Below are 19,234 nucleotides of genomic sequence, written 5' to 3'. Positions count from 1 at the left end.
TGCTGTTTGTTGTTAAAAATGTCTGCTTCATACATATCAGAGCGAGAAAAATTCCAGAATTAGCCATTTTTCGAAGATATGTAAAGGGCCAAAGGCACCATTCGAAACTATATGGGAATAAAACTCGGCAGCGTGAAACCACAACAGTGAAAAACAATACATCCTATCGTGTCCTTTCTACAACAACCTAGCCCACACATATCGACGAAAACACGTCATTCACCTATAGGCGTCCTTATAACGCAATATGTAAAATCCACCGCACACACACATGACCCAAGCCCTCTGACAAAAGACGCCAAGAAACTGCGTCACCAGAATCGAAACCCAACTCCCCGATAGCGAGAATGCACGTGCTGCGATCAGTGTCACCTTCCCTTTTTCCAAAAGACGGCAACCCGTATCGTCTCCTTCTCCACCTTCCGGTCTTGCCTCCGGCAAACAACTACCGCCATTCTTTGTTTTCTTGAACGTCACCGTCAACAAACTCCCCGTGGAAAATCCTCGCCTCCTCGCCCGTTTAGTGGGAAATTTCGTTTGCCAGAAAGAGAGAAGCAACCGGCGATTGAGCCACGTGAACGTAACCTCATGGCGTCTCCTCTGTGCGTATAAAACCGGTAGTCGAGACCTTGAGGATCACTCCTAAAACCAAAGCGATCGCATCCGCACATTCTCCCAGCACCAAACTCTGGGATACAGTCGCAGCAGACAACCATCACCAAAGACAGACAAAGATGCATTCGGTGAGTCCATTTTCGGAATGCAATTCTCCCAAGCACGCACGTTTCTGATGTTTGAAAGGTGTGTCGTGCAATAGTTCATGATGCAAGGCAATGTTTCGCATGAGCGAAGATATTCGCGAATGCGTAGCACGTCTCCTATAGGCTGTATGGAGCGATGTTTTGGTAGCGTTATGAGATATTTTACAGCTTTGAGTTGTTGATTTGTGCTGGTTTGTGGAATGCGAAGCTGACTTGCTCTGCGTCCCACATACTTCTTCGGAAAGTCACGACCCGTTCAAGCGCACGCAGAATGCATTGAATGCACGTAATGAAAAGGGAATAATATTCTCTTTCCGCCAAACCAACCAATATTCTACGTGAACACTAGGGTCACTGTGCATTATGAAAGTTACACGCCGTGACGTGCACTTTCGATTCGAGATAAAATATATACGGGATACGTATGGGAGTTCGAATTCGGCCCAGGGGTACAATCATGCTCTGCGTGTGAGTGTATATCTTATTTCGTATTGCTTCAACCTATGCAATATATGGTACTATTATATAGCATGTGTTTCGTTACTGTGCTGGTTTATTGTAGGCAGGTGAGAAATTGTTTCTCAAACTCTATATGAGCATCATGCTTCTTCCCATGCGCTGCCATAAGCAGAACACCTGCGGAGTTTTGATTGAGATGTCATTTCAAAGACACCCGCTAGGTTTCTCTGAGGACAGCACATGACCGCAAAAGATTAGATAAAAAAAAGTGCCTTTTGGGAACTTACGAATGTGCTTTTGAAAGCCACTCAAGATGAATATATCCATGGGTTCCTGTGAACTTGAAATTTTTTTTAGCTCGCGAGTGAAGCTTTTCCTTACTTTCTGATCATTTAAGAACAATGCAAGGGTCGTAAAAGCGAACTAAGTGGTTCAGACGACGCGGTCACGAAGTGGTTCAGAGTTTCAAGGGCAAATTGGTGTCCATGTCTAGAGGCTTTTATGTCTTTTAGGTTAAAAAAGAAACATTCTGAAACATCCCACTTGTTTCAGCTAGAGATAATCAGTATTGATTGAAGTAAACCAAGTATCACAAGGCCTTATAATAAAATCCTCAGCCGTGACAAATTTAATGTCGATTGCATGCATTCATAACGCCTGAGATAGAATCCGCGACGTCATTGTGTAAATGACGTAATAGACTAGAGGTACCGCAAGCGGTATCATCATTACACTTGAAGCTTGCTAAAGTATTGGCAATATATTCTGGGCAGCCTTCATACGTTTTAGCTTGATGTCAAGCACTCCACGAATGGTGACGGGATCGTTTCACATCATGTCTGTGTAATTTGTAACGTTTCACACATGCCACCATCATCACCATTGTTGATGCTAGGTGATTGATCGGGATACACTTGCGCTTCTGGTAATTATCAGGGCGAGAGGATGTCCTGCGAAAGGATGCATGAGTACGGTGGCTATACAGCTCGGGAATGTGCCAGTTTTTATGCCGATGTGTTCGTAATGCCGTTCCATGAGTTGGGAACTTGCGATTGTTTGCATACATGTATTACGTTCTGACACGGCAATTGCAATCGCTGACGGACACACTATGGTCATAGGTGCTGGCATCTGAAGGTAATTTCTAAGATCACTGTACGTTTCCTTATCCTTTTTTCTTCATAAGAAAGTGCCCATCGCAGATTCTCGCAACTGTCACACGGCGAACACATGCACGTACCTGCTGCCTTCAACTATCAAAGCGTTAAGGTTCGCATGACCGGCACGCTTCTCAGTCGTCAGCAGAGACGTCCATGGTTGCCGATTCACGTGTTCAATCTTCGTTCTAGGCTACTACGAAACGTCGCAGAACACCTTTGCCTATATCATGTATACGACACTGTTCTTCCTCCTGTTCTAATAGCGTGCACTAATTTGTGAGTAGGCCTTGTAGCCTTCACCGTCATGTAAGTCCTATTCGCTGCAAGACGCCCATGAGAAGAAAAAAAAAAAAGGAGCGCTCCTCTTAGCATTGGCCGGAGCTCCATTTGTAAACAACATTGTCGTAACCGCATCGAGTACAAAGCATGAACGGAGCCCCCAAACAACCTAATAATAAAGTGGCGTTTCAGTTGCGGAATTCGAATTTCCCCTAAGGAGCATTTCAAACGCCACCGAAACTCGAAAGTTCCGGTCCGTGACCTTCCCACCGTTGTTTGGAGTCAACGGCGTGGAACTCATTGGCTGAAGCGGGAAACCCCGAAGAGCAACAAACTGGAACGCATTTCACTTTCGTTCTCCTTATGAATAGGACATTATTCAGAAAAGATTGTGATACGTGCGTTCATCAAGGCTGAGCGAGTTTAGGGTAGCACGTGACGTCTGCAGCGACGTGGACATCGATGCAAGCGGGTATTATTCATATCAACAAGCTTATGAGCTCGGACTGCGCGTTGCGCCAAAACCTGTTCTTGTTGCTCCTTCGTCTGGTAAACTCTTAAGCTCCGTTGCTTAATTACTTTCGTCAAGATCACCAACAGCGTGCAGCAACGGGTCGAGAGTCTGCTAGTGGGGATGCCAGGTGGCACAGGCATGCATGTGCTCGTGCGACTTCTAGAGGACTCAATTAATACTTATGGATATGGTATGACTTTCATGTGACTTCCGGTGTGTTGTTGTCCAGAGGATAGGACAAAATTGTTGTTCAAATGTTTGTTTGATTCCGTGTTAGCGCCGCGAAGCAACTAGTGTTTAAATGTATTAATATAACTCCGTTCATTATTATATATTATGTATACAATAACAAATACGTTCATTTACAAAGTATGCTCGTTCCAAAACAATAGTAACATGTGAAAACTGAAAACGTTTGCGACTGATGAAGACAATACTATTCGTGTATTTTCCTCCATAAGGCCAATAATCTTGTACGTTGTACAAGCACGTACGCTACGCAAAATAGAGTATCGTCCATGGAGCCAGAAAATGGGCAGACATCACCCTTTTGCTCCAGACATATAATATATTATAATTCGAAATGTTGACATCAAGAGCAAAATCAACAACTTCAGTGTTCCAAAGGAATTCGAGCCCCAACCACTGATAGCTGGACAAGCTGTCGTGCGGAACAAGCCACAATTTTATCGGCTTCTACCACACACACAATACAAACAGGAACCGACCTAGCCGACAGGAAAATTGCAATCTCCTTTTTGTCAGGCCCGCCGTTCATTTCCCGGACCAACGAAGGGAAGTCTTGTTTTCTGCTTCCTTCTGATTATACAAATCCTTCCCTTTCTACAGTGCGTTCCCCTGTCACGCCTCCCCCCCTCCCCCCAAGTCCCTATTCGGAGCTGCTCGCTGCGCCAGATTTGACTATTTGACTATTTGTGCACCGTGTCTAAATGGGCTTTGAATTCTGAGTCTTCTCAATCAGTCGCGAGCCTCTAGCAACCGTGAGAACGCACCGAATTTCGATTCGAGGTACCAAACCTCTCAAAACGGGATGCGCTAAAATAGGGAAAAAGCGTCGATAGATCAGAACAGAAGAAAAAAAAAAAGAAAGTGCTGCCGACATAGCGGGTTCGGAAAGGTTGAGCAAAAATGGCGTGAGGAAGACGGTTGGGAGCGCGATCTTTCCCATACACCTGTTGTTGTCGACGGCGCACAAGACTTAGCACTATACGCTCGAACATGTTGTGGTGGGTGGATCAGCGCGCCTGGTCTGGAAATTGTGTGTGTGTGTGGTTCGAGAGAGTTGACGGCTTGTCAGACAACCACTTGATGGGTTTGACCTCAGTGTTAGGCTGACGTTGAACACTGAGTGAAGGGAGTGTGGGAACGTCTGTTAAGAAAGGTACGCTGTAGTGAAGTGAAGAATGTACAGGTACAATACGGTTCCACAGTTTACTGCGGTACGTTGAATACCGGTAGTTTTGTTGTTCTTCGGGAGAAACGTTTCCTAGCGAATAGTTCGTCCTGTAGTGAATCTGGTATTAAGGTTTGGTCTCTCTGTTCTCCTTCCTTGTGGGAATTACTTGCGTGATGTCTGCATCAACGTATGCCACAGTTACGTTATAAGCACGGTTATATGCTTTACTGAAGGGGAAACAGTATGTCAAAATTACCTAATCCATCGATCTTCCAAGACTGAATTATTAAAAGCGCAGTTCTCATATTTCGTATGTGTGTTACTCATTAGATGTTACTTTTTATTCCCTCGTTGCTCGGAGCATAGTTGCCGTCCTGATTACGAGAGTAAGATATATCGTGCAGCACAGTACCCTTTTCTGCTTTTTGTAACCGACTCAAATAAGGGTTTATTCACCCCACCCCTCTATAGGGTACTATAGCTGCGAAAAAGCGCTTGGTTTCGGTATTCGCTTGCTGCCACATGCTATTCAGAAGACTATTAACGCTGAAAACTGGGAATTACGTGAATATGGTACAGATTAGAGTCACTAAGTAGCTTGGCTAAGAGTACTGCATCCCTTTTCCCCGGCACTATGCCGACAGCCGTCTGGCAACATTGAGAGCGCCGCTCTCCCATTGGACAAAATTTGCAACACGGTGCATTTTGTTGACGCGCCAGTGGAACCGCACACTCTTAAAAACGAACTTCACCGCATAGCACGCTCCTAGCCAACCATCACCCCTATAGTGACACTTGTTGAAAACCCTCATTTGTTCAAAAACCTTCGTTGAACGCCTCATTTGTTGAAAACAGGAGGCGTACGCGTTTTTGTACCAATTATGTACTGCGTAAGCCAGAGGTGCCGAACTCATTCGTGTCCGCGGGCCGCATTGAGCCATGGAGGAACTACGCGGGCCGCATACCACGGCACGGCCTGTTTCTGATATAGATGACACAACACAGAACGGAAAACGACATAAAACATATAAATTAGCGTCGCTCAATGACAGGGTCGGCAATCCTTTTCATTTGCTGTGTCACGAGGAAACTTGGCACCTCTTTTTTTAAACCATTGCGTCAACATCGTGTGAAAGTGATTGCGCAATTGCAGTCTTAGGGACTGCGTTCGGGTGTTCCGTTTGTTAGTTGTGAGCGTAACTTTGTGAAAATCAGACGCAGGGACAGGTTTAGACAGCCATCAGGGAAGATGCCGAAAGCAACACAGAGACAGACAGGGAACGCCGAACTTTCAACCTTTTATCGTACGATTAAAGGTTGAAAGTTCGACGTTCCCAGACTGTCCTCGTGTTACTTTTGTCGTATTCACTGTTGTCGTATTCACTTCACTGTTGTCATGTGCCAACCGGTCCCGCTCGTCCCCTAGTTCGAAAGTCATCACTAATTAACGTAACTGTACGAGTGTAGAGTCCAATGATAACGCCACGACCGTTCATGAAGCTTGGGTCGATGTTTTCTTTTTCTTTGTTTTTCAAGGGGCCACGCGGGCCGCCACTTCGGCACCCCTGGCATAAGCGGTACAAAAAAGGCGAACGTACGCCTCCCGTTTTCAACAAATTAGGGGAGAGACCGATGTCATTCGGGATGATGGTTGGCAAGGAGCGTGCTACGCGGTGAAGTTCATTTTTAAGAGTGCAGTTTCTTTCGCCCAGGCAAAACGACCGTGTGCTGCGGCAAACTTATTTCACATCGCGAATTGCAGCGCGTTGACCGTAACAGCACGTGCGATTTTGTTTAGAGGGCCTTGATCCATTGTCGTCAAGGGAGACGCAAAAGCGTGGTCGAGTAAAGAAGAAACAACGAACGTCTACAGACGGGATCCGTCATTAACACAGCAAATGAACTTAAAGGTGTTGAGACACTTTCTCTGATGTGTTGAAGCATAATAGATATGCATCGTACTCATTATGAGAACATCGTGGAAAAAAGAATTTTCCCTCTTGCTAGATTGGTTCGGAAAATAGGCGCAGCCACAAAACGACGACCCACGGTGTGACCTCACGGACCCCTCTCCCCCATTTGGCTTGGGAGACGCGCGTCTTCCCTCGCTGCTCCTGTGTGACGTCACCGATGTCGCTTCTTCGGGGCCGTTTTTCTCCGTACCTGCTCACGTCATGGACCTGAAAACTTGAATATGGGATGATGTCGGGTGATAGAATAGTTTTTCGTATTTATCTGGGACAGCTGGAAACCAACTGTCACAACACCTTTAACGAAGCCAATATGGCGTCCCCACACGGCGCCCCCTCGTGTTGAACTTCCAGTTGTACATCAGTTGCAGTACTCTGAAGCTATCCAGTGACTCTATAACAGGTAAACATCAAATGAACGATGAATACGATGAGGGTGAAGGCCTGGACGGTCAGGACCTCAGAACCTATACCTCATGGCGGTAGATCCGCCTGCGACTGTGGCGCTCACCTGCCAGGAACGTCACGTGAACGCACCCTATTTTACAACACTTGCTTTATTTTGACTCATATGTTCCGTCATCACACCTCGTGTCGGGATCTCGCGGAATCTTGCACGGAGTCGTTCCATCCGGGGCAAAAATCCATCTTACGCATGCGATATCTCCGCTGGAAATTGGGAGCGAGAGAGAGCTTTGTTGCAATGACATTATCTCGCACTGCGGTGTGACGGGAACACACGGTAAACAGGAAAGTGGAACCTTGAACGTTTATGCTCGTTGTTGGCAGGAAATAACCCTAGCTCCGACACACGGAGAAACCGAGAAGAACATTAAACGTTCCCGTACTGTCCACTCGCCAGTTCCAAGATAGTGTGCGCAGCTCTTAGTAAAAGAATCACGAGCGACCTTCAGTACAAAGAAGCTGACGTAATTGCGCTTGAAATTGTTTTTTTTTTCTCTCTCAAAGATACAGAGGGGGGGGGGGATCTTACGTGTGTGAGGTGAATCTTGAAAAAGATAGTGGGCATTCAAGTCGATACATCAAACGGAAAAAGCGCAGGAGAGTTAAGCCCTCAATTATGCAATGATTGACTTGCAAGATATTTTTACGACTAGTTTGCGACAATAGAGCTCTCCATGCTGTGCTGTTAATTTTGAATAGTTGTATTCTATACGGTTATTTTCAATCTGCCACGCCCATTATCTCTCTCTCTTGGTTTCTATATTATCACAGATCCACTCTCCTGATTATTATTTCATTATTTGTGGGTTTATTGTACCCTGTCAGCTAACGTCAAACGCTTCTAAGTTGGAGAATATAAATCGATCAAGCAGGTGGTTATAATAGCAAAACAACTAACTACAAGCACGAGCAAATACACACATAAGCATGCTATGACACCAGCGCCGTATATGAACCAGCCATCTTGCTTTACACTGAATGTGATTTGTAACCTCATAAAGGGCCTGAAGGTTCCGGTTTGTCATTTCTTCTTCCACTACAGAGGATAGAATATCTAATGCGTTCGCTAGGGCAGGTGCTGGTTTGAGGGGAAATTTTCAATTTGGGGGCGTACAACCTGTGACTGTATATATATGATTTTTCAGCATTTACAAAATCAAACTTTAATTATGGAAAAATTTAAATTTCAAATAAGTAGATTTTATGTTGAATTTCCAATGCCTTAAAAGTCTATATTTTGAGCGCAACAGGCTGCTTAGCCCCAGCAGATTCCAGTAGCGCGCGTAAACTTGTGGCAAGACGCTTCGTCATGGATGTGTAAACCGCAATACACAGGCGACGAACACTTCATTAACACGATGTTGGTGACCACTGTAATCCATAACACACAAAGTTACCACAAATAACACGGCATTTTATGCTTTCCCTTGCAGTTCGCCGCAAGTTTCGCCTTCCTGCTCCTCGCAGCCGTCTGCACTGCCCAAGTGGTGCAACGCAAAGTTGTTAGAAACCCCGACGGCTCAACTTCTATGAGCGAGAGCTGGGGTCACAGCTCTTTCAACCAGGAATCATCGGATAACGATGGCATCATCAGTGGTCGATCTGGCTACAGCGACAGCGCCGGAAACAACTACGATCAGCACTACGAGATTGGACCTGACGGAAAGATGAAGCTGGTCAACCCTCAGGAGAGCAAGCTCAAGGGAACAGACGACATCACCGGACGGCTCGGCGGGTTCGGTGGAGGGTTCGGCGGAGGATTCGGTAACCCAGGATTCGGAAACCTGCCTGGATTGAACAGAGATTTTGGAGGTGCCGGATTTGGCAACCCTGGTTTGGGAGGCGGCTTCAACCGCGGATACAACAGGCGTTACTAGAGAACTTAACAGGTGTTAAAAAAGATACTGGCATGGCCTTCAAGAATTCAAGACGAGTTAATCGCAAATATCTAAATGGCATCTTTTTGTGCTGTTTTTTTTTTAATAATAAATTGATCGCCTTCTCAAAGCCATATTAGGGTATCTTGGTTGAAACCTCTCCTGGCAGGCCTCATGACCATGTGTCGCATGTCTCTCTTTTTCCTCCTCTGAAATATGCTTTGAAATTTTTAGAAACGTCGTTTTATTTATATGATAACTAATAATTCAAGGCCGAACCCACTATGTCCACCGTAGGCATACGTTTCTTCTTCTTTGTATCGCGTGAATAAATTTTTTTAAAAGACACAATCTGGTTCTGGGTTTCATTTTTAAACTGCTGAGGTTGGTCTGTAAATTGTGATCTTTTGATTACTGGGTCGAGTGAGAAACATCGGCCACAGTTCTGTTCCCGAAGTCGTCTCATATTCGATGTACATATGCTCGAGACACAATCACCCATTTCAAATGGAGCCCAGCACCCGTACTACCGCTAGCTGGAAACACGGTTCGTATTCCGATATAGGGTCGTCTGAACCCGTCAGGGTCTCTGTGCTTCAATATGTGTGTGTGTGGGGGGGGGGGGCGGAAGGCAAACTAACGTCGACATAGTAAATTAAGACGTAAATCTTTACTGAGCACCCTAAAACCAAGACACCTGGAATGCCGCATAACCTGCGGCTTCACAGGTTTTTTTTAACGTCTTTAATGCATGTGAGACAACACAATGGTACAAACATTTCGTCGGGTTAGCTTCCTTACACATCCTTCTGTCCGCTAAACAGCTGGACCACTGAAGGGCAGCAGAGAAGCTTTTCTACATCTTCACGGTAAATGTTCCAGGAACAACGGCACACTTCGCCATCATGAAACATGCATGAGTTAATGCACGTCTACTAAACTAAAAATAGCCCTGGGCATGTCCACAGAAGAGGACAACATGTACTATACAGGAGACGAGTAACGTACACTTGCGCCTCATATGTAGCACAAGGGACGACCATCATGGGCCCACATGGACTCCAATGAACAGGCATTGGGACTTCCCTCGCGGAAAGAGAAAATCCCATCGCTGAAATGAATCGTGGACCCCACTGCGTGGCTCAGTGCTGTTAGAGCTCTCTATTATGCAGTGTGGGAGCCAACAGACGTTGGAATCAATACTTCGTACGGCGGTCTAATTAGAATGAGGCGCTGGAATTATCGGCGATGTGCTGCATAGTAGTGCACGATCACGTTCACATGCAGCACGAACAGCCTGCGCCCTGTGAATGAGCCGTGGCATTATTACTCGTATTTCATGGCGACAGGCTTTACAGTGAGCGGAGGACTGTAACTTTTCGCCGGGATGAGTACAGCTGACTGTGACGCATTTCGATCCGCGTTCCTCACGATTTACAGTCACCTGTAGTGGGCAAGGTGTTACAAACCGAAGTGTTGAAGTCCACAATGTGCACAGTACGATGTGGAAAGGAGAGACGTGCCTAGCGAGTTTAACTTGTTTTCAAACTTCAGGTTGCGGCATATCCAAACTATGCTGGAATGTAGGTGGTGACGTCCTGAAACGTCATAAAAACGCTCTGCAGATAATAATTCAACTCTCGCTGTTCTTTAGATTGGGATAGAATTAGAAGGATAAAGGTAATATATGCAGATGCTAATCTCGACGGAATCGTGTCTAGCTGTACTCGAGACTTGTAGGGAAAATACACTGACTATACGAGAAACAGAGAAAAAGAAAGCAGCCGGAACAGCAAATCTTGCGAAATCATCGCAGACGATACCATCGTACCCTGGATTTCTTTGATGGTATTTATAAAAGTAGCAGTAATTAGGGCGTTCTTGCTTGAAAGTGTAAACTCCGTGTCTTGTCATCTCTCTCCTTGTCGAAAACCACATTTTTGCGGCAAATGAGTCGCTACTCAGTTGGTGCTTTCCACGCGAAACGATCCAGTGACCCCACTCGCTCATCACCATTTTTTTTCAGGAAAAAAGCAAAAAAACATAAGCTGTTCGTACGAACGCTTAGGGTTATGCCGCAAATTATTTCGGTTCTAATAGACGGCGCTTGAGCGCGAGGCGCCATCGAAGCGCGCGCCTCTCGCGAAACCATCCGCTTGAAAGGAAGCTGCGACGCTGGGGGCGCCTCCAGAATATCCAGGTCAGGTTTGATTCTGTTTGTAGAGGAAGGTCGAACTTATATCGTCGCCGAAGTGTCGGTCTGTTTACTTAAAGTGATGTGTCAATGCAGAAGCGCGAAAAGAGCTCGTTTATAGTTATTTCAAGGTATTTTTAATTGTTATTGTGCCAATCGAATTATTATTATTATTAATATTGTTTTGTTGTGAGGCTCATTCAGTATTGTAACAAAATAGTCAGCCTTGTAACTCGAGTAGCGGCTGTAATAAAAATACATACACCAAGCATTCATAGCAAAATAGCTAATATTAAAGTGCAAAGCGCATTTTTATTGATTTTGAGAAAATACGTTTTCTCTCCTCTCTTAAAACAGAACTTCACCGCATAGCACGCTGCGCCAACCATTGCCACGAATATATGGTTATCGCTTCTTTTTGCGGCAATTATCATATATCGAAATTGTCACAAAAAGGCGTACGCCCCCTCTCCCGTCGAATAAGAAGCGATAACCCAATCATTCGTGGCAATGGTTGGCGTACAGCATGCTATGCGGTGAAGTCCTGTTCTTAGAGTGTAGGGCTGCACTCTAAAAACAGAACTTCGCCGCATAGCACGCTGTGCGCCAACCATTGCCATGAACGATAGGGTTATCGCTTGTGATTGAAAGGCATAGGGGGCGTACGCCTTTTTGTGGCAATTTTCATAGATCCAAATTGCCACAAAAGGCGTACACCCCCTTCACTTTTCGAATCACAAGCGATAATCTTATCATTCGTGGCAGTGGTTGGCACACCGCATGCTATGCGGTGAAGTTCTGTTTTTAGAGTGCTGGGATACTTGATGCCCTCGCCAGCACACCATGGCAGTCGGTGTTTCGCTGCACCGCACGCTCCTGTCCTTCTTGTCCACCCACCCTTATCGTTGTTCTTTTATTTCTCCGAATGCAACCCGATCTTACCTTAACCGCGAGTGAACACCTCGTCTCGTTTAAATAAGTGCTACAAACATTGCCCTCACATCACCCGGGTGATTACCGGAACGGTTGGCACATGTAGCTTACTACATTCATGTGAGAGAGCTGTTCATTAAGGATGCAACGGACACAATCAACGGACACAAGAAAGCTACACGGGACGAGCGTTAGGTGCATGTCTTGTCGCCCACACGGTTATTCCATTGATGCACACATCATTTCAACGTCCAAAGCAAGACATGCCGTACAGTCACATGGATAATTTGTTGCAACATGAGTTACCCATAGGCGAAATCGACTAGGTCACACGAGACCACACTATGGTGCACTGCACTAGCGAGAAGACGCAGTTGTCATTGTGCTATAGTACAGCTCGTCATGTAGCGTGACGAGAATGGGGATAACACAAAGTTAGCTTGTGTACTGGGCGGGTAGCGCATGTTGCCATTAGGTGTAGTGTTTGGTGTGCTCTGCAGGTGAAATATAGATGCCACTGGAGACGCTCACCTCCAAGCCTAGCTTTCCTTTGGTGGCATTGGAGTTGGTTTGGCAGAACATTGCCCGTCTTAAAGACTCTGCTATTTAGTTTATGGCCTTCTGTCCGACACGTACGGCACTACACTCTTAGAAATGAACTCCACCGCACAGCACGCCCCTGGCCAGCCATCATCTCGAATTATGTCGTTATCTACCCTGATTTATTGAAAACTGGAGGCGTACGCCTTTTTCGTGACAGTTCTAAACAGTATAAGTGTCACAAAAAAGGCGTACACCTCTCGTTTTCAACAAATCGGGGGGCTTAATCGTTTCACACGTTCAACTTAACGGCACGAGACAGCTGAACGAGCCGTTCAGGCTAACGAAACGAGCTACTTTATCGATGCTTTGCTGTGGTCACAATCTGTGCTTCTCGTGTGGTGGTGGTGGTGGTGCGATGTTATAAGGAAGAGGAGTGAGGTCTGCCTGCTCAGACAAGGCGGCAAGTTTCACTCCTTTGTGAAAGGGGAGGGGGAGAAGGGGGAGTAACAGAGAAAGTATAGAGGATCAGAAATTAAAAGAAATGAGTAATTAAAAACATAGATAAAGAAATTAGAAGGGGGTAAGAGTAAAGGGAGGAAAAAAGAAGGAAAGCGGTCACGACAGTCCCACAGAGGAAGCGAAAGCTAGGAGCGCGTCTCGCGCTTTTCTACGGATGTGGGTGGGACCCTGCGGGTACAAAATCTCGTCTAGAGAGCCACAGGGAAGAGATAAGGCACTGAAACTCGAGATCAAGGTGTCTCTGGCTGCTTGAGGCTCTGCACAGTCCATGATGATGTGCGCCAGGTCACCAAAACAGAAACAAGCCTCACAGCGTGGCGATGACGCGAAGCCCAGTTTATAACGAAAGGCGGGTGTCATGACGGACTTGCATCGGAGTCTGTGAAGAAGGGTAGATAGCTTTCGGTTGAGATCCTTCACGGAGCATGGTTGGGAGAAGTGCCGCACTTCCGGATAAGCAGTAAGACGGATTTCTCGGACGTACGCAGAGAACTGCTTCCTATTATGTCGTGGGTGCAGAGGTGCAGGGACCTCAGAATGAAGCTTGTGGTAGCTGTTGGCGATCCGGTCAGCTGTTTCGTTGCCAGATATTCCTGCATGGGAACGAACCCACTGAAAACCCACGGCAGTATCGTTGTTCTTGAGTTGTTTCCATATCTCTAGTATGGTATGTGCTATGGGGTCGTCGATGCGGGGGTTACATATTCGCTGAAGAGAGCACTTGGAGTCTTTAAGCACAATAGCACTCTTCTATGCGACGGTGAGTAAAAATTCCAAGGCCTGCTTGATGGCTACGAGCTCGGCTACGGTTGAAGACACCTGAGTGTCGATGCGACCGCCCCACGAGTGCTCGAGCGCAGGACACCAGAACGCTGCCGTACTACTTCCGGTAACGGGATTGGTGGACCCGTCGGTGTAGATTTCCAGTGCACCCTCGTTTTTTTCAAGGATGGCTTCTTGTACAAGCGCCTTGGCCACAATGCTTGGGACATGTGACTTCTTTCTGAGACCCCGAAGAGAGCAAGAGCATTGCGGTCCCTGTCGAAGAAACGGTGGCTCTTCCTCTCTGGAGCTCGGCCTAGGGCCAACGAGCATCAGGTGTACCTCCCCAGTTTCTTAAAGCGAGATCCGCGGTGGCGGCGTATTCTGCGGATGATCTTCTTCCCAGCGTGTGACCTGTGTAGTCTGTCATACTGTTGCAACAAACGTTCAGTAGCAAACAGACGAACGGGCATTGACCCCGCCTCACCGTAGACAAGTTCGCTGGATGATTGCTGCGGGAGACCCAGAGAGTTTCTTAGGCCCATGCGGTGAGCTGCCTCGAGCTGAACTAGCCGTGTTGGTGGCGGCAGGGCGTATGGGAGAGCGTACAGTATGCGGGAAAGGACAAGCGAATTGTGTAGCGTGCACAACACCTTGGAAGAGCATCCCCAGTCGGTGCCACGGAGTCGTTTCAGTACATTTTGGAAGGCTCCGATGGTCGACTTGATAGCCACGACCTGCGGACTCCAACTGAGCTTCTCGTCAATGGTGACGCCCAAGAAGCGATGGGTCTTGACATGAGGGATAGTGTGGCCGCGAAGTTTGATCTCGATTTTCCTGCGGCGTTTTCTGTTGATGATCATGGGTTTGGATTGTCTGTCGAGATAGACAGGCCAGCGTTTTCAAGGTAATCCGCTGTCGCATCTAAGGCAGCCTCCATTTGAGTTTTCATTTGTCCCATTTTACAGCCAGTGCACCAGAGGGCTATATCATCAGCATACATTGATAGAAAGATCCGTGGGCGGGCCTTTGGGAGGCACCTCGGCAGAGCAGCCAGTACGACGTTGAACAGCGTGGGACTCAACACACTACCCTGTGGTAACCCGCCCACAGAACGAGGAGTGCTCAGGACTTGACCTATCCGCACCTGTGCAGTTCTGCCAGTGAGCAAGCTGACCACAAAGCGGAGGGCCCTTCCAGTGACACCGGTAACCTGGAGACAGTTGGCAGCAACTGTGCCGGTGACGTTGTCGAAAGCTTGACGAACGTCCACAAACACCGCAAGCATTGCGAGCATACGCTTCTTGGCGCTGTCCGCTGCCGATGAAAACTCGAGAACAGAGTCGGCTGCACTCAGACCCTTTCTAAATCCTGTCATGCAGCTCGGTAACACATGGTTTGATTCCAGGAACCACTGGAACAGAGATTGTACGAGCCGTTCCATAAGCTTTGCGAGACACGAAGTGAGCGACACCGGACGGTACGAGGACAACTGGAATTTAGGCTTCCCACGTTTAAGGATGGGAACCACAACTGAGTGCTTCCACGAGGTCGGAATGTCACCGGATTCCCAGATTGCATTTAAGTAGCTGAGAAGCCGGGTCCTAGCGTCTTCACCCATATTTTTCAGAGCCTGGTAAGAGATCCCGTCCATTCCGGGTGCGCTTCGTCGACGGCATGATTGCAGTGCCCGTGTGAGTTCTGCCGTAGTGAAGGGCTCGTCTAGGATGTGTGGGTCATCGGCGAATGCAGCAGTAGGATGCGCCAGGTCTGGCCCTGGGTGGGGCGCGGCTGTACTGATGAGGGAGTCGGCCAGAGCTTCAGCTGTGTCATCCAACGACAATCCAAGTCGCGCTGCTAGGGTTGGAAATAGAAGGGTTTCCTTGACTTTTCCTGTCATCGCGTTTATGGTATTCCACACAAGGGACCTTGGAGTGCGTAGGTCAAGTGAGCTGCAGAAGGAAGCCCACTGTCGGCGGCGAAGACCGATGCAGTGTCGCCTGGCGACGGCTGATATACGCCTGTACTGAGCGAGATCTGTGCGAGTGCCAGATTTTCTTAGCCGGCGTTGTGCCCTGCGGCGTGCGGCGACCAAGTTAAGAAACTTGAGGTCAGGAGAAGGGTCACTTCGTCTGCACCAGTAGAACTTGGTTGCACTGAGTGCGCAGGCGGGAATAGCATCGGCAATAGTACCCTTTGCTACCTCCAGCTGGCGCCTGTATTGGTCCCAGACTACGACTTTTCGTAGCACCTTGTCTTTATTGTGTTTTGTTGCAGTGTGACCTCTCAGTGTAATAAATATGGGAAAGTGATCACTCCCCCATGTATCTGCTTCGACGAACCAAGATATTGGGACATCTGGTGAGTGAATGCTCAAGTCTAGGACACTGTGTTTGTCTGGGGGCCGGTAGAAGGTAGGGGAGCCGTCGTTTGCGACTATCAGTGTCAGTGTGTCCACAGCTTCTTGGATTTCTCGGCCTCTTGCATCTGTTTTAGCGCTCCCCCAGGTTGTGTTGTGACCATTGAAGTCACCGCACACCAGAAGACGGCCAGGGCACCTGCTCCGGATGAGGTGAAGGCAGGTAGATACGTCGACCTTCTTTGCCGGATGGACATACGCTGACACAACATCGAGAGACAGATTAGGAAGCATCACTCTTGCTCCGACAAATTCTGCGTCTGGACTACAGGCGGAACTTAGGTCTATTTGAAAGTGCACAATATCCTTTCTAATAAGGAGGGCGACACGTCCAGTGGGGTATGTCGTGATCGATGGCGACGTCAGCTTCGAGTAGCCGGTGATAGCTGCTGATGCCTGTAGTCCGCTCTCGCTGAGAGCAACAATGGGTACCGAGTGTTTCAGGAGCCGTTGCTGAAGCTCAGGTAGTTTACCCCGAGCACCGTTACAGTTCCACTGTAGCACGGTTGCCGAGCGATGAGCGGAAGACGCAAGTGTAGTTGTACTGGCCATCAGGGATGTAAGAGCTTGACCAGCGCAGTGACTGCAGCACGTTGGATGCTTCGCTTCCAGGAGCTGCGTCCTAAGGAAGCTGACAAGTGACTCCTCAAAGGGTAGAAGGAGTAAGAAAAATGAGCGAAGGCCGGCTGGAAGCCAAGAGCTCGCAATGAGTGCCCTCAGCATTGTGAAGGCTAGGTTCAGTATGTTTCCTATTGTAGTAGCTGAATGAGAAGGACCGTTTCCGGAGGGAGCTTTGTTATCTGGGGGGTCCCTTTCCATCACGGGTTCCTTTCCGTCTTCTGCGGCACGCGGAGGTCCTTGCGTAGCCCGTGTGACGCCCACAGCTTCACTGTAGGAGGGTTTGACTTGTGCACCGAGTTGTTGACGATCAGTGGGACACTTTAGGGTGAGAATAGCCCTGGGGACATCCTGGTCATTGGTGTGCTCTGCTTTATTTGGCCTGCGTTGCTGACTCTCTCGGATTATCTTGCGAGCTTCCCGCGAGGAGACTTTATGTTTGAGGCTGTATCGGTGCACGGCCGTTTCTAGTTGTCTAACTGCGCAGGCCTTGTCTAATGCTGAATGGCTTTGACCGCAGTTCACGCATTTCGTTGTGCTGCCTTCCTGGCAGTATTTCATGTTGTGCTCGCCTGCACACTGCACACATGACTGGCTACGCTGACACGTGGCCTTGACATGACCAAAACGGCAGCACTTGTTGCACTGTAGTGGTCGTGGCTTGTACGCACTCACTAGGCACTTGACGGTACCGATATGTACAGCTTAAGGAAGGGGGCCAGATTGAAAGCGAATCTTAACCCACTCGCCTTGCTTGCCAAGGCGTCGCACTCCCATAACGGGAACCGGTGAACGCAGCCGCTGAGAGATCTCTGTATCGAGCATGGAGAGGTCTTTAACGCGAATCATTCCCGTTACTCTGCTGGTTGAGGCCGGAAGGAACGAACTGACGTTAATTATGCACAGGCGCGATAGCCCTAGGAGCTTGTTAAAGCTCAGCTACGCCGATTTTCGAGTGTTACAGAATGGAATGGTACTCACACGATGTGTTCATAAGGGAACACTGATTATGTATGCAAAATAGTTATCCCAAACTCTTCGCGGTTTTCCGAAAAAGTGAATTTTTAGTTTCACTGACATCCCGTCTTGTGGCCCGCAAACCCTGTGTCGACGACACATTCGTTATGGCGGGCTAGAATGAATGGTGTGCTGAGCGAGGGATAAGTCGGGTCGGGACGACGGGCCTGCCGACAGGTGGCTACCACGTGCTGCTTGCGCTGTCGTTTCCGGCGCCCTCTCTCTCACGTGATAGGGTATGTGAACAGCATCTGAGCGCGCTCCGGAGTGCAGCGCATGAGAAAAATAGATGGAATCTACCGAAAATACAAAATAAATAAAAGCGAAGCGTGCGCGTGCTCATAGCTGTCTTATACGCACGTGCTGTCGGTCTCGGTAGCTGCAACAAATGCACTCTCAAAGACAAATCGTGTTTCCTTCAACATGTATATGGCAAACATAAACAGAAACGGTAATGTGCGAACATCATTTGCACGACTGGTGAAGCACACAAATAGAAACCTTAGACTGCCGCACGGCGTTTTACACATAAAAAATTATGCGGCGTATCAATTAAGTGAGTTAGTATCGATGTGTACTGTGATGGGCGGTCTTGCATTTGCAGCTGAGGCAAAGGTGCGTATCCCAAATAAAAAGTCATCATGAGGCATATTGTTGCCTGTTTCGAACACAGTTCTGGTAGAGCATATTGGTGGATGACAAAACCAACGCGAGCTCTCAAACTACTGGGTAATGAAATGTGTCCCATGCAGTACATCTCAAAGCGTACGGAAGGAAACGGTTCGTGTAGAGCTGTCACAAAAAAGCACGATTTGATTTCCCCATCAAAGGAGATTGAGGGTGACGAAAAATAACAATGTCCTGGCCTAATGCGCCCAGTGACAGTACAGATCGTGTGTGTGTTACTCATACAGGTTACTGCACTGTTTCAGATATTGTTTTAGTATATTCAGTAGCATATTAAAGTTGCGGAAGAGAGCTTCTTCTCTCCGCGACGAACACTTTTAATAGCAATTGACTGCGAAAAGCTACACGAACTGCCTGTGGCCTTTAACCACAGTGCAATGAAATAAGCTGCGCCTCTACGGTTTCATGGCTAAGCAGCATAGTTAGGCTGTATATGCCCTGACAAGTGCGGTTTCGGAAACGATATTGTCAAACGCAACCTGTTGTCGCAACCGGTGTTGTTTGGTGAGGACAACAACGAAAACACAACGTGTGTGTTGTTTTTCGGGTTTGCGGAGACCGAACCCCTAAAACAGTTGCGGATAGTCAGCATTCATCGTCAGATAAAAGCTCGGTGCAGTACCAAAGCCTTTTGAAGAGA

General features: G+C 47.6%; 1 protein-coding gene across 1 annotated transcript; it reads left to right on the top strand.

Annotated features, from left to right (window-relative positions):
• Positions 1 to 550: 550 nt before the first annotated feature.
• Positions 551 to 9,036, top strand: LOC135378275 (keratin, type II cytoskeletal 1-like). The gene is made up of 2 exons (XM_064611259.1): positions 551 to 743; positions 8,459 to 9,036. The coding sequence occupies exons 1-2, from the start codon at positions 735 to 737 to the stop codon at positions 8,900 to 8,902; spliced, it is 453 nt and encodes a 150-aa protein (XP_064467329.1). The 5' UTR covers positions 551 to 734; the 3' UTR covers positions 8,903 to 9,036.
• Positions 9,037 to 19,234: the final 10,198 nt, after the last annotated feature.

Source organism: Ornithodoros turicata, chromosome 1 (assembly GCF_037126465.1).
Source record: "Ornithodoros turicata isolate Travis chromosome 1, ASM3712646v1, whole genome shotgun sequence".
Lineage (NCBI taxonomy): Eukaryota > Metazoa > Arthropoda > Arachnida > Ixodida > Argasidae > Ornithodoros > Ornithodoros turicata.
The sequence above is the reverse complement of the archived record's forward strand: the minus strand, read 5'-3'. Positions and strand labels throughout refer to the sequence as shown.